Source organism: Bombus impatiens, unplaced genomic scaffold (assembly GCF_000188095.3).
Source record: "Bombus impatiens unplaced genomic scaffold, BIMP_2.2 scf_0151, whole genome shotgun sequence".
Lineage (NCBI taxonomy): Eukaryota > Metazoa > Arthropoda > Insecta > Hymenoptera > Apidae > Bombus > Bombus impatiens.
The window spans coordinates 652,716-667,899 of NT_176570.1; the positions used below are offsets into that span (position 1 = coordinate 652,716).

Here is a 15,184-nt window from a genome sequence, read left to right on the forward strand (position 1 = left end):
TTTTGCATTTTAAGAATAATGAGTTATACAGTTTATGTAAAAATTTCCTTACATTTCTATATAATATTATACATGATTTTATAAAACAGTGCTCCTATGTAAATTGCTTAGAAAGAGGAAGATGCATTTTATAAAATGCTCCTATTTAAAGCAAATTTTAAACTCAAAGGTAGATCATAAATATTTCATTTTTTCATTAATCACTTCAGTTTCAAAATGCACTGTTTTAAACAATTGTAAATGATACTTCCATATATTTGTATATTTATTCTATATTGTGAAAATATACATATATAATTAAATTTGTCCAGCTGAATAAATCACAGCATAAGGCACAGCTGTATATGTACTATATCAAAAAGATAAGACATGCAACTGTACTATCGTATCTTTATCGTAAATACAAGGAAGCAGCAAAACTTTGATCTCATATGTAACATCTTCTGTTTTGTCTTTCTAAATTTGGATAATTACTTTATTCTCCAAGTAGAACAGTTTATCTTAGTAGATAATTGTATAGTTATTTGTAAAAAATTTAATTGCAATGTGAATTTGATGTTTAACAAACATATTTTTCAGTTTCAATAGAGTACAAAAAATATTGTACTGATCAAAACATGTTTCTTATTAAATCTGGCAGTCTTATGTAAATGGAGATCTGCAGAGTGGGCACAACGCTCGATGCTGTAAGATCAAGTGTGATTTAAATTCATTAATTTAAATTTTGATGAAATTAAAAAGATCTGCGATCATGAAGTTTGTGCGTAATACTGTATTGTTAATGTTACTTACCCCTTGAGCTTGATGTCTCCATTCATCAATGCAGTTCTTATGAAATTGATGTTTGCAAGGTAGGATGTATGTAGCTTTATTTATCAATGGTAATAGACATATTGAACATTCTTCAGAATCAAATAATCTATTGGGCCGTCTATTATCATTGAGAAAAAAGTTATTTGTTATTTAATTATGTAACACTTATTTACGTAGTTATGCTTCTACTATACACTTATATTTAGATCATGTTTAAAAAAACTTACTCTGAATGATAATCGTACGCATGTTCATAGTATTGCTGCGCAGTTCTTGGCTTATTAGTTCCAAACATAAAATAGAGAACCGTAGCTACGGTAACTCCGATGAGTATAGTTACGAAACCTGCATGCGGCATCTTTCTGGTATTGACAGTTCAACTAACAACAATCAACAAATTCGACGAACTAACTTTGGATATCCCATTCGCTCAAACTTATGAAACTAATGTTGATCTACAGCTTTCAGCAAGAATACGTAAAAAGTACGACGAAACCCGTGAAATCCCCGCGGCATAAACAATGAAAAGATCGAAACGTTGCCTACTTAGACGGTATCGATTCTTCGTTTGGACGTCTGGACAGAACAAAACACTATTATAACTTTGCATCGCGGTCATATAAACAGACCTCGACACTCGCTAGGGAAAACCATCCCAAAATTGAATCGTGAAAAATAAACATGGAAGATAACAAAGTTCTCGTTCTTGCGAGACAGATAGAGATGAGTAAAGAGTCTCTGTCTCTATTTGAAACATTTACACCATATCACACATGCGCAGAACGCGAACTTCCTTGTCTTCCATCTTAACTTTCATGACTCAATTTTCGAACGGTTTCTTCTATGCTTTCGGTTAGAGTGATAAGCCTGCTTATATGATCGTGATCGTAGTTTGTACATAAGAGCAAACAGGCTGGCTAACAGAAGTTTTGCCAACTTACATATCAAACATAATCGTTAAAAATAATATATATTGTAAATCTCAACTTTGATTAAAATTACTACTAATATATGCCTGATATGAAAATAAGTATATTGAAATTATGACAGTGTGTGATATTAAATTATTAATAACGATGCAATTACATTTATCTTATGAGTTGTTATTTAGTGTCTTTTACTGAAGGCGACTGGGGACATTTGACATATATATGTCAAATTTTCGATAGTATCGTCATATAATACAGTAAGTATTCATAAGTTTAGTAAGTATAATATAGTAAGTTATCATTTACTTTCATTTTATTTTTGTAATGGATAGATTTTCATTTTTCAACAGTTATAAAATGATACATTTATTGCTATTTACATTAATATTCCTAAAAATGACTAAAAGAAATGGCGAAACAATATTAGGTCTTTTTCACTTTGAAAGATACTCGTAAAAAGAATCGTGAATATAATTTTGTGTTAATGCTTTGCATTCAAATTTAAAAATTTCTCTCAACAATTGTTAAATTAAAACAATACATTGCCTCATTTGAATAAATTTATGAAGAGTGAAATCTTTTCACCTGCATGTTTTAAACTGCATGTTTTAACATGCATTGATTAGTCGTAAATAAAACTAATGGCATTAATAAAATTTAAACCTTCATAACACAACAGATCTAAACAAGTAATATCATTCCTTGAGAATGATGCGTTCGCCAAAGTAACCCTCCCAAGTTATTTCTTTGATTATGAGAAATTACATCTTTATCGTCCTCTTATTAATGGCATATTTCAAATCTGGTAATCTAAAGTTGCTGTAGAATGAGGGGGTGATAATGTAACAGGTGTCATAGAAGAAACTGTACGATTGATAGATTGTAGTGGTGGTGCTTGCTGTTTTATTAACATGTGCCGCAGACATTGTGCTTCCTCTCGAAGCGTTATCACTTGTGCCCTCAAAATTGCATTTTCATGCTCCAAAATAGTTGCGCGTAATGCAATCTACAATAACATTTTAACAATTTGATACATTATAAATATTTTCTTGTTCTTGTAGCAATATAACTCAACGTTTACTCACGTTATCTTCTCGTATTTTTCGGGCGTCACGAGATTTTTTCGCAGCTTGATTATTACGTTTACGTCTTTCGTAATATTTCTCGTCCTTCTGATCATCTGGAATGGGTTTCTTTTCGCTTCTGGGCCGTCTGTGTACGCTTGCAATGTTATTCGCCCCCAAAAAATGACGATTTATCATAGTACCTGTTTTACCGACAGATTAAATGTTTCATTAATCATTGCACTTCATACTTACATATTTATGAAACACTATAAATGTAAAATTATTCATCAATGTTTAATCAATAATACTTAGCGAAAAATACAAAAGTTTTGCCCCGGGTGAGGATCGAACTCACGACCTTAAGATTATGAGACTTACGCGCTGCCTACTGCGCTACCGAGGCACTTAGTAACACAATTGAATAATAATAAATAATAACGCCCAATTTGTACAAGCATTTTCTTACTAAGTAATTGAGACAAATATTCACTTACTTGTATTGCTATTTGAAAATGCTGGGGGCACACTTATGGTTTGTATTAAAGGTTGCATAGTAGTTACGAAGGGTGGTTGAAGCAAAGACCCTGGAAGTGAAAACGTCGTTGACAACGGTGAAGGTGTTCGGCCGATTACAGTATCCGGTGTATTCGAACTTTCTAAAATGTCGATATTTCTAAAGTTGTAGTCTTTGGAATTGTATGGTTCGTATCTGCACAGATCTACAAAATTAATATAATTTTATTATAATTTCCTATATTATATTTTTAATAATAAGCAGAAGATATTGCAAACTAGCTTCTAGTTTTATTTTGAGAAATGTATCTAGCAATCAAATTTCGCAGTACTTATTTATGAATCTCAATTTAATTATTAATTAGTAATTTAATTATTTTGGAAGATATTGCTGGTATAATAATAAAATAATTAATGTGTATAAAATTTGTTATATAGTGACAAGAATATATACGGTTTTTAAAAAACGAAGTAACAACCGCCCCTGTGGCCTAATGGATAAGGCATCGGTCTCCTAAACCGGGGATTGTGGGTTCGAGTCCCACCAGGGGTAATGTGAAAACATGTGGGTTCGAGTCCCACCAGGGGTACTAAACCGGGGATTGTGGGTTCGAGTCCCACCAGGGGTAATGTGAAAACAATTCATTTTTTGTTTCCAATTCTATAGATTATTTCTTTTTGTCCTTATTTAGTATTGCATTTAAAAAAGCAACACAGCTATGTAATTCAATGAAATTAGTAAAAATTCAACGTCACTCTAAAGGGGATGAATTAAAAATAAAGAAATTGTGTCTTATTTCATTTTAAAAATACAACTTTAACAACATACAGTAAACTTACGTGCATGATTGATTTTAACGTATTGTATGTTTTCACAAAATCCTTGTCGATTCACTGTGAATACTATATTATAATTAACCTTCCTAAATATTTCTGCCCAGACTGATTTTACCTTTTTCACTTACCCCTCTAATTATTCCTACGATATTAATAACATAATAACAAGGGTATTCTATCATTTTAAATGTGAAAGAAGTAAAAGAAGTAAAAATTGCAAAAAAAACCTCTACCGTGACAATGTGTCAAATAGCACATTGCCGTGACCAGGATTCGAACCTGGGTTACTACGGCCACAACGTAGGGTCCTAACCACTAGACGATCACGGCTAACCACTAGACGATCACGGCTAGTCCTAACCACTAGACGATCACGGCTACTTGAGGTGTTGTAAATCGTTTGGAAATCGCCTAAATTCAAACATCATGCTGATCAACATATTCATCTATCCATGAACTGGTTCACTTGCTCTTTAACTAAACAAAATGCCAAATTACAAAACTGAAAAAGACGTAATAAACACAAAATGAAATTATATATGTCAATTTAAACAATAAATAAATGTAATAATGTACAAATACAAATATATTATTAACAGAGATACAGTACAGTTCATTGATACTATACTCTTATTGTATAAAAAATAAAAAATTTAAGTGCTTATAAATAGAAATTAAACGCTTTTATAAAAAAAAAAAAAAAATTGTATTTTATGATTATGAAGAAAATTGATTATGATTATGAAGAAAATTGATATCGAAATAAGAAGATGCAGATTTCTGATTAATCAATAAAGAATCCAAAATCCATAAAAGTACCTGAAGTCGGCGCGAACAGGCTATAGCTTCTCAAGAAATGCAACGCAGAAACCGCGCCTGACACTGCGCTTCCGCTACAAATTGTCCTTGCATGCGCGTGAGAGCTCATTCCTCTAAAACAGATAGAAACTATAAACACCAATGAAACCACGTGCAGCACTTTCAAAGACGATCAAATTATTTTCATTCCAAATGAATCAAATAAATCACCGATATTTCTATTTGATAAAAATTCTTCGAAGCATCCTATCAACTTCTATGAAACCATTCCTAATCTTGAATTAACTGAAACTTACAATTTATCGCGTTCATCAGATGTTCTTCACTTATCATCCACAAATGTTAAATTTACAACCTCTTCTTGATCTCTTCAATCTGTATAATTTCTGATTAATTGTAAAATAAAACTCAGTTTCTTTTCTTTTGATGTTTCCACGTTTCACAAAATTAGTTGTTCCCGTATTCACTGACCATAAATTCAATAATAATTTAGAAATATTGAGAAATATTAGTTATATGTTTAGAGACGCCATTAAGTGTTTAAAAGGAATTTCGACTTCTTCGCGACGTAACTTCTTTCTCGTCATAACTTTCCGTCAGGTCTGTTGATGTTCCTTATCACGTGCTTCGTTACCGCATACCTTCTCACAGAAAGGATCCGCAATTCGTCGCCATCAGGGATGGTTCCGCCTCTCTGTACATGCGCAACGTAGAAGCTAGCTACTGTTCCGCCCCTGAATCGTTAGGGGTGAGTACCTGGCTGGTATTTTAAGTGGTCAAGCAAGGCAAAAACGTAACCCTGGGCGGCCAATCCCCGGGTATGGGGCCCGCAAGCGATAATCGCTCAACCTTACGCACGTATCACGACCCTAATCTCTAGATCTATTGTTATAATAGGTCGCTGGGCTCTTCGTATCTTGCATGATTGAATGATGGAGATTAGCATCGGCATCGCGTTGAAAGTTGTTACTGACGGACGTTACTGTTTATGAAACACGCATTTACGCTCTTTTTCTTTTGGCCATATCGTTGCTTCACTTCTGCGTGCCTCGAATTAATGTTGGAACCACAATTTTTTCTGTAAATATAATGTCACTAATAATTATTGCATAGCTTCAGCTATAAACCATTGCAAAGTAAAATAAACTTAAATTTTCAATTTTTAAACATTATTAAATACCTTAGATTTTACTAGTATTATCTGTAGGAAATATACTTTTAAAAATCTATATTTCGTATATGCAGTTAAAACTGCTCTTTCTGACGTTACTTTAAAACCGACAATCCTATTCAGTCTGTTTGCTGGAAAGGAATTACCTTGCTACCTACAAGAAATACAAAAATCTCGTTATGTCGATAAGGAATCGGGAGCACCTTTGTTATTCTTTGCCTGTTATTTTTTATCTCTACATATAGGATATTTCAACGTAGTAAATCTCCTTCAAGAAAAACCATAAACATGCAGACAGAAATATAAATATAAACATAGACAGAGACACTAATTATGTTTATACTAGACAATATGTTTATACAATATTTTTAATGATATAATATATTACCTTTATATTATATTAATAGAGTTCCTCTTATTATTCCTAATTCGTATTTTATTCACTGTTTGGCCGATCTATTTGGCAGAGGCTATCATATTTTCAGAAAGCTTAAGTGTCACTTTTGGCAAATTATTTTATGGCATTTATCTTCATCTGTCTATGCTTACATACATATGTACATATAGACATACAAGAACATTGGCAGGCTATGTTAATCTAGCAGACAAGAACCACCTACCTACGCGTTTCTAATGTCTCTGGGACAATCGGCAGCTGACACTTTCATGTTACCTACGAATGTTTAATGCGTTGGTAATTATTATGAAGTAAATTACACGACCGTGTAGGCAATATCGAATGGGGGAACTGCAACATTGATGAGGCTGACTCGTGCCTTAAAATTGTTTCTATTCGACCTCATCAATGTTGCAATCCACGCCGTCCGTACGACATGGATGGCAATTAATGGTCAAAAGATCGATTGCTTTTCGCGGGAGTTAGCCGTACTGCAATAGAACAACCAGGTCCTTTGACCTTCGCGTGTCTGTAGCTGTGTATTGCGAAGCATAATCGGCACAGAACGATCAGAAAATATGAATAATATTAGTAATTCGATCAGTAAATACTTTCCAATTGTTCAATTAACTGCCGTGCGCTGTATAACACTAAACACGCTTTTCAATTCGCAACGCGAGAATCTTAAGAAATATTAATATAAAAGTATCTAAAAGTTAAAAAATATAGTTGTAGTCAAATGATCGAAAATTTTACATCAATGTTTACGTATAGCTTTTCTCAACGCTTAAAAGAAGTAATTGTTCTGTTTGAAAAAGATATTTGGATATGCCTAAAGAAAATAATTTCAAGAATTATTCAACTAGTGCCTCAAATAGTGCTTAATTTCTTCCTGCTAAATTAAATAATATTCTTAAGCAGTTAAAAAATTCTGCTTTCAACGAATTCGCTATATTTGTGATATCCTTAACTTTGTCTATGTTCGCAGCATTAAATCTTCTTCCTTTCTTTAACACAAGTTGTGCACTAATAGCGGTAAATGTAATTGCACGAAAGAAAATTGGAGGTGCGACGGTGATTTACGGAATAGCGTGTCGTTTTCGTACGCGAAAAAAGGGGATGAGCAGCATGGATTATATTGCCTGTTCAAATTTAACTCGGGGACGGGGGCGCACCGCGGGTTAAATAACGCCATTTGTTATCGTAATATCTAATTTAGCGTTGAAGGGTGATGCGCCAACAGCCATGTGGTCGTGATCTCACGAGGCCACGGTACAGGTGTCTTAGGAACAACAGTTTAGCTTCCATAAGTTCGCCAGGTGTACCTGTAAGAAACAAAATGATTCATTCCCAGACCCGCTTTTAAACATGAACTATACTCCCTGGCATTTTTTACAATACTTATTCTACATTTACATATTTTTTAAGTTAAGAAAAGATATCCTTATCATTGGAATCTTCTTCAATAAATGTAGATGTCATTTTAAAGTATACTTTCTATCATCCAAACGAATATATTTTTTAGATTGTTGAAGAAATTGGATTGAGGTTTACTTAAGTATCAAAAACTACTGCCAATAAATATTTTAGACATACTACTCCTACTAATTTTTACAATATGTATATTTTACCAATATATACCTCCGTGATAATTTTTTTATTCTTGTTAAGAGATCACATAAGGAATCTTAAAAAGAATACTCTTATTAGTATTAAAATAAATGTAATTTTGAATTTTGCTTAAGATGCTTAAGATTACTTGAGATTACTTAAGATTACTTAAAATATTTAGAAGAAGTACTGATTGTTAATTGATAAAAAATTAGTCTCCTTGGAAGTTTTCAATTTCCTTTTCAAAATTCAATTTTTTACTTCTACATATGCAAAGAAAATGGACAACTTAGTAATATAATGATATAATATACATATAATGGTAATCATTCCTTTATAATGATACCAATGAAAGCCAAACCTGCCAATCGATCTGATCAAGTCTGACGTTTTCACAGAGAAGCAAAAATAATCAACGAGACCTGTCCTTACATTACGAACCGCGTTCTCGTCGCTCTGTCGGCCGCTCGTTATCATTATGCGGCTGGATTCGCGATAGCGAACGCCCCCGCGGCTCTTGCTCGCTTGGTCTCTGCTCGTGCGAACCCAAACACCTGCCCGCGACCAACGAGTAACGTGACATCACGTCATGTGACCTCCTAAGCCCCGGATGCGCCCCGAAACCCCTTAGATCCCAATGACACCGCGCGACCTCCGACTAATCTGCGTAATCGCAGTCCTGGAAAACGACGGATTACACACTCTGACCATATCTTCGTGTCGCCATCGCACTTTCCTCATCGTACCCTCTATCCTTTTTAACCCTATTTTTAAAGTAACCAGAGTTCCCCTTTGGTTCCTTTAAATATATTTGTTTTATAAGCGGAAGCAGACCTAATGTGGTATCCAAATTTCTGCTTAATTCTTTTAGGTATACTTTTGTTATACCTAATGATTAGTCTGGTTTGTCATGGTTTTAAACTTAAGATATTACAAAGATATGGTATAGTAGTTATTAATATTATAAATAGTTACCGATTCATTGTAGATATTGTTGCAGGTATTTTGACCTATTTACTTGTTTCCTTTAGTGATCATGTTTGGTAACAATCTTAATTCTGTTAATCTGTTTTGAAAAATATAATTGTAGTGTCACTTTATAGAATAAACCTCTCTTAAATGAAATTACTTACTTTAAAAATGAAATAATACAATACCTAAGTATTTTACATAATCAACATTTTTATCTTCATATTTTATCTAATCTATCAATTGGAACTCAATTATGCCAATATAAAACAAAATCTAGCAGATCCTAAGTCTCCAAGTTCTTCAGAGCTTAAGACATGAACGAAGCTTCAACAAGTATTTTTCATCGTTCCACGAGTAAAATGTTTGTTCTCCTTGTTCGTAAGTGATGAATACGAAGGAAGATCACGCATGATTCCATGTATCGTACACCTAGAAGCGACATCATGGCGAAAGGGTCGCGTGTCTAGCCATTAATTTCATCCACCGTTTACCATCTTCGCGTAGGAAGCACGGATTGCTCTTTCACCCTTGCACGAAGTCACGTATTCGTGACGCCCATTGTTTCACAACCGAAGCAAAGTTATCTCATCAAGTCGTCACGAGGACGCCCCTCCTCTTTGGCAAAAGACGTGATTAAACTTTTCTTACTTCGCTCGGTTTGCCTATTTACCACTGACTTCCGACTACGTTCTGCGTTCCTTCTACGTGTTTCGTGTCAGGTGTGTACTGATTAGCAGATTTCCGTTTTCGTTACTTCGTTTACGCTTCCCTTATGCGGGAAGTATCGCCTGCGATGAAAGATTAACGTACCAGCTTTTGCTTTTCTTCCTTTGGGTTACCTGACTTTTTTCAAGCAACCTGCATCGTTTCATTTTTAGTCGCATGAAGTAACTTTTGAATTCGCGTGATTTCTAGATTTATATTTGAGCCGTTCACAACTCAACATATGCAATTTTTTAATTAAAATTGAATTGAATGAAAATTCTCAAGTTTGATGCCATAACATTGATGCTTATTATATATATATAATTTCATCAATTTTCTCTATTTTTGTTTTATGGAATGAACTCATTTGGCAAATAAGTGGTTTATCTGATCCTTGGAGAATTCAGAATGAATATGTGTTAACAAATTAATGTACTCACTCCACACGTTTCTAAAAATTGCAATATTTTGAAAAGTAAATTTTAATAAATAATTTAATAAAGCACATCATGTAGAAATAATGGATACAAGATAAAAGTTATATAATTTTATATAAAAATTCTATATACTGAATGGTTTTCCTCTAGTCTACCATTGTCCGATTCTTACAGTTTTCCAGATTCTTTTGTTCGTAGATTCTTTGCCCTAGTTCCTTCATTGAATGAGTTAACGTAAATGCTTCTTGTTCCATTAAGAAATACTAGAAAATATAATAAGAGATACCGTAATTCTTCCATAACCAGAACTTAATCATTTAGACTTAGGGTTTGGTCCCGTGAGGTATGGAAGGAGTATACAGCCCTTCGTTTCCCAGGCTGTTGGCAAATTGTGGCTTACCGCGCTGGCACGGTTCTTATCCGCACTCGTCCAGGTAATTCTTAGCCAGTAAGCTCGTCGTTATCAGATACGAAACAACCATCAATAGTTTTGCGAAATTCTAAAAGAAACAACTGACTACGATTCTTGGTACATTTCTTTTTAAGCGTTCTTTCTTCTATTCTATTTAATAATAATAATAAAAATAAAAATAAATAAAGATTCTATTTAATAATTCTGTAATGATCTTCTCTTGGAATAAAATTATTTTTACATAAAGAAAGATATTATTAAGATTGAATACTTAACGAAAATTGTTTTTCTAAATTCTTAATCAATGAAAAGTTTGCTACCGTATAACTATTCTTATTCTTTTACAATACAAATACAAGATAGATGTGAAAAGGTAGATTTAAATATGAAAGAGGAAAACTACGCTGTAGAAAGTCAACTTGCATAACGAAAATGGAAGAGAGCAATATATAATTTCATTATACATTACATTATTGAAATAAAAGCATGTTGTTTCCGTGTACGAACCGACATTGCTTCTTATTAATATTTTACTCATACGGTTCTCCCTCCAGCGATCAAATGCTCCTCCTATTTTTTCCTCTTCAGACCAACACACCGCCCACTTACCATATAGCATGTTCATGTACTGTTATTTCAATTGCAAATCGATACTGACGCATGGAAAACACAGTTACAGAGGTAACTCCAGGCAAGATGGATTTCATATGTCTTGGAAAATGGAATGATCTGGCCTTTTATTTAATTATATTGCTGGACTTTATGCCTTACAATACTAATATATATTGGAAACTATCATTATTATTATTTAAATATTAACAAATCCTATGGTATACTGTTCTTTCACACGATGATCTACAATGGTTAAAAATATGGTAATTACGTAGTAAATATAAATGGTGAATGCTAGAAATAAAATTCTTATTGGAAAAATAGTGTTATTTTTTACATTATTATCATAAATAAATATTCTGAGTTCTATTGAAATTCTACCGAAATTTGTTTATTAAAAGAAATATCTGAACATTCGTAATTTATTCTAAATGTATTGTTACCGTATACGGCATCCTTCAAGATAATTCACTTCGATGACATCTCGATAAACGATAATCTTCAAATTCACACGCTCGATACAAATACGTGTTGCTTTTTCTAAATTTTACATGCTTTCTTACTGGATCATTTACTTTGAATATGGAGAATTCAAGATCAGGAACATTATCAGACGTAGAGGCAAACAGAATGTTAAATGAAATCCTTGAAGAAGATAAGGAAGAGAATTTAGACGATGGCGACGAAGATGACGATGAAGGCGATGAATCAGAGTGCACAGCAGCTTGCGCAGGAGATCCTGCTGTTAAAAAGGTCTAATATATACTAATATATATAAGAAAATGATCTTTTAAAAAATTCAATAAAATGTTTCCTTTTTTAAGTCCATCATCTTCTTGAAATCAACTTTGGTAATTACAATTTTTCAAAGTCCTTTAATCTCCAACTTTGCCATAACATATTCAAACTAAATAATAAAGCATAATATCCTCATCTTCCTGAAACCATCCTTCGTCAATTGCAACTTCACAAAACCTTCTTCATTCTCAACTTTCTATTACAATATTTAACATAAGTAATAGGCCATGAAATATAAAACATCAGATTCAATCTTAATCAGAACAGCAGTCATACAATTTCTTTCTTTTTGCAGAGACTCTGCGAGTGTATGCGCATCGCAGAAAACTCTTCGAGGTTCTCCTTGCGCGTGATGGAGGCGATGAGGTTGTTGCAGCGCAGAGAAGATCGTCTGCTACCGACATCCACCGCAGAGGATATCGTCGATTATATTCAAGCAACTTATCACGACGATGGTGACCTTTACGCTCAGGTGCGAACCACGCTGAAACAGGTCTGTTCCCAAGGGTTAGTTCTGCGTCAAACAGAGCGAAACAGCCGGTGTAGGCGAAAATTGTGTCTCGCGTGAGACACGATCGCGTTTCAAGGCAACTGCAAAACCGTTTATCTCGCTCGTAGACCGTGCATCTATCGACCAGTTTCGTTTACAGTTCAACTGTTAACTGTAACGCTTCCATCGGTTCGTTTCACTTGATGAACAATCAAATCTTTTCCTGTAAATGAAATTTAAGAGATTTCGGAAGGATCTATTAGTGACTGGGACTTCTAAGACCATTATGGAAAATAAAGAAAGTGCAATTATTTGTTTTTCTATAAAACTATACAAACTATAGTGCTATAGTTGTAAAAAGCTATGATTATGTTTCATAGAAAATTGTATTTTCTATTAAAAAATAAAATATATTACGTTTATTATTGAAATTAATAACAAAATAGTTCATTTTCTATTAACAGTTTTTATCTATTTTATATTCTATCATTATATATATTACTAATGTTAAGTAAATAGTTACAGGATTTTAAAAAATATTAAGAGAGCGACAATGAATTTCCAAATAATTATTCTTATGACGTAGTACAGAATAGCACTCTTTTTTCGCCTCAAAAGTTAAGATAACTTATCGATAAATTTCTATCCTAGATTCGTTATGGAATTGTTAGAAAACGAGTATCATTTAATCGGACCAAATGCGATCTCGATGAACCAAGCCACTTGCACGAAAGGTCGAAGGGATTGCGCGTTGTCTTCGCCAGTTAAGACACCGAAACTTCGCAGGAAACGTGATGATAATGGTGACGATTGCGACTGTAAAACGACAACTGACGAAGAACTAGAACCTACGAGCAAAAGTCGAAGAGTATGGATCAATAAATCAAAAAGAAATACTCGAAGGCAACACGAAAAACATGAAGAGAATGTTGCAGCTAGAGAAGTACCAGAATGCTCTTGTAACATGACTGACGAAGACGTAGAAGAAGATGAATGTGTATGCGAGGATCAAGTGCAAAGAAACGCTAGATATAATAATAATACAAGAGTGCAAGAAAGAGAAGATGTGCAAGAAAATGATCACAAAAGAGTAAATGAAGAAAGACAAACGAGACCAGTTCAGGATTTCTCGATAGAGTCCTCAAGAAGAAGAAGAAATGTTCAGGGAAGGAATAGAACGATGGAAATTGTTGATAGAACAACAATAGGAAACAATAGATCAAACAAAGCATTATCAGATAACGTGGACAATTTTTACAGTAAATTACAAGGAAAGATTTTGTCTTCTGGAGACAAAAAGCGAGAAAGAGAACTAAAAGCGTGGATTAAACGTTGTCAAGAAGAATGTAAACGACAAGAGAATCGACGAAATAGAAATAATTAAATTTTTCGTTGAGCTCGTGACTCTGCTAAACGTGACTTTGATCTAAATTATTAATAAATAACTACTCCAAATGGAGTGCTCTTTTGAATGATAAAAAATTATTTTTGAATGGAATATTTTTCATCAAATGTGTAATAAAATTTTATCAAATGTGTAATAAATAGACCTTAGTACCTTTTATTCCGTTTTTACTTGCTTTTTTTGTATCATTATATATTACCTTTTTATTAGTTTATACGTATTATTTTTATTTTTCGTTGAAAATAGTGTCAAACATGGGGAAAGTTGTAGAAATCTTCCGGTACGATCGATGGGGATTAAATAACCAGAATGCACCGCGAAAGAAAGTGCTTCACTTACATAAGATCTTAATCTGTTATCTAAAATGCCAAATATCACAAGTATAGAGATTTTATATCACTTACATTAGTAAATTACATCGAAAAAATATAATTCATATTAAACTTATACCTGTATTTGAGTTTCTGCGCGAATGGATGTTTCTCTTTCTTGCGTTTCTTTTTCGAAATCTATTACATGCATTATTACGTTGTTTTCGAACGCTATCGGTGTACGCGATCTTCCTTAAATATTTATACACCAAATCGGAAACCGTTGATTTCTGATCATGGCGTCGTAGAGGATTTTGCTCCCTATTTCTATTATTTTTGTTCCGAGATGCCAATCTATTCATAGTTACGCATTATTCGAGCATATTAAGGAAGAGAAGTGCGAATTTAAAAGATTTAAATGTTACAGAATCATCCACTACACTAATTTCTTTTACCTGACTTCCTTAGTTTCTTCCTTTCTTGTTATTTTATATCGATAACCTCTGTTTTCTAATGTCATTTTAGTTATTTTATAACATTAGATTCATTAAATAGGGAAAGAATTTAGAAGGGTATATTTGTGCCATTACATACCATTATTTAATTTAACATCATTTTTTAAAAAGGAGAACTACGTATTTCGTTCGTTAAACATGATGCTTATATATATGTATAAACGAATTCGTCTGCTATGTCAATTCATAAACATGTGGTCAAATGCAAAATTTATTTATAATTTTTACCAATAGATGATACAAATATTTTCTATTACATATTGACTTTCCTATACATAGTTTGTGCTTTTATACGTAGTATTACTAGAGAATAGTATCAAGTAGAGATTAAATCTATCAGTATTAACTAAATACAAGATTAAGTCCTGTA

General features: G+C 33.1%; 3 protein-coding genes and 3 non-coding genes across 10 annotated transcripts; 1 reads left to right on the plus strand and 5 right to left on the minus strand.

The window, feature by feature from the left end:
• Window positions 1-551: 551 nt before the first annotated feature.
• LOC100743423 (RING finger protein 141) lies at window positions 552-1,471 on the minus strand. The gene is made up of 3 exons (XM_003487380.4): window positions 1,041-1,471; window positions 793-931; window positions 552-684 (listed from the first exon to the last, which is right to left on the minus strand). Exons 1-3 carry the CDS (start codon window positions 1,169-1,171, stop codon window positions 643-645), a joined length of 312 nt encoding a protein of 103 aa, XP_003487428.1. The 5' UTR covers window positions 1,172-1,471; the 3' UTR covers window positions 552-642.
• Window positions 1,472-2,092: 621 nt separating this feature from the next.
• LOC100743542 (cell death specification protein 2) lies at window positions 2,093-6,080 on the minus strand. Of its 5 annotated transcripts, none has more exons than XM_012382453.2 (6): window positions 4,979-5,091; window positions 4,521-4,661; window positions 4,393-4,472; window positions 3,304-3,528; window positions 2,828-3,009; window positions 2,093-2,748 (listed from the first exon to the last, which is right to left on the minus strand). In XM_012382453.2, the coding sequence occupies exons 3-6, from the start codon at window positions 4,415-4,417 to the stop codon at window positions 2,539-2,541; spliced, it is 642 nt and encodes a 213-aa protein (XP_012237876.1). In that variant the 5' UTR covers window positions 4,418-4,472; window positions 4,521-4,661; window positions 4,979-5,091; the 3' UTR covers window positions 2,093-2,538. The 5 variants fall into 5 exon arrangements, with proteins under 5 accessions (XP_012237876.1, XP_012237873.1, XP_012237874.1 ...); XM_012382450.2 differs by having other exon boundaries at window positions 4,387-4,472; XM_012382451.3 differs by having other exon boundaries at window positions 4,387-4,472; window positions 4,521-4,636; window positions 4,979-5,090.
• Window positions 3,140-3,212, minus strand: TRNAM-CAU. Its single transcript has one exon. It is a non-coding gene; the product is annotated as a tRNA-Met (tRNA).
• TRNAR-CCU lies at window positions 3,803-3,875 on the plus strand. Its single transcript has one exon. It is a non-coding gene; the product is annotated as a tRNA-Arg (tRNA).
• TRNAH-GUG lies at window positions 4,418-4,489 on the minus strand. Its single transcript has one exon. It is a non-coding gene; the product is annotated as a tRNA-His (tRNA).
• A 6,288-nt stretch (window positions 6,081-12,368) lies between the features above and the next one.
• Window positions 12,369-14,978, minus strand: LOC105680395. The gene is made up of 4 exons (XM_012382252.3): window positions 14,755-14,978; window positions 14,439-14,653; window positions 14,188-14,347; window positions 12,369-12,806 (listed from the first exon to the last, which is right to left on the minus strand). The coding sequence occupies exons 1-4, from the start codon at window positions 14,817-14,819 to the stop codon at window positions 12,752-12,754; spliced, it is 495 nt and encodes a 164-aa protein (XP_012237675.2). The 5' UTR covers window positions 14,820-14,978; the 3' UTR covers window positions 12,369-12,751.
• Between the last annotated feature and the right edge of the window lie 206 nt (window positions 14,979-15,184).

Coding starts and splice junctions, on each gene's coding strand:
- LOC100743423 (XM_003487380.4), bottom strand. CDS start 1,171: ATGCCGCATGCAGGTTTCGTAACTATACTCATCGGAGTTACCGTAGCT. Junction 932..1,040: donor GCGTACGATTATCATTCAGA/GTAAGTTTTTTT, acceptor CAATGATAATAG/ACGGCCCAATAGATTATTTG. Junction 685..792: donor GGAGACATCAAGCTCAAGGG/GTAAGTAACATT, acceptor TTGATCTTACAG/CATCGAGCGTTGTGCCCACT.
- LOC100743542 (XM_012382449.3), bottom strand. CDS start 5,087: ATGAGCTCTCACGCGCATGCAAGGACAATTTGTAGCGGAAGCGCAGTG. Junction 3,529..4,978: donor CCTGTTCGCGCCGACTTCAG/GTACTTTTATGG, acceptor TTAATTTTGTAG/ATCTGTGCAGATACGAACCA. Junction 2,749..2,827: donor GAAAAATACGAGAAGATAAC/GTGAGTAAACGT, acceptor ATGTTATTGTAG/ATTGCATTACGCGCAACTAT.
- LOC105680395 (XM_012382252.3), bottom strand. CDS start 14,819: ATGACATTAGAAAACAGAGGTTATCGATATAAAATAACAAGAAAGGAA. Junction 14,348..14,438: donor GCGCAGAAACTCAAATACAG/GTATAAGTTTAA, acceptor TTGGCATTTTAG/ATAACAGATTAAGATCTTAT. Junction 12,807..14,187: donor ACGTATAAACTAATAAAAAG/GTAATATATAAT, acceptor TTTCATTTACAG/GAAAAGATTTGATTGTTCAT.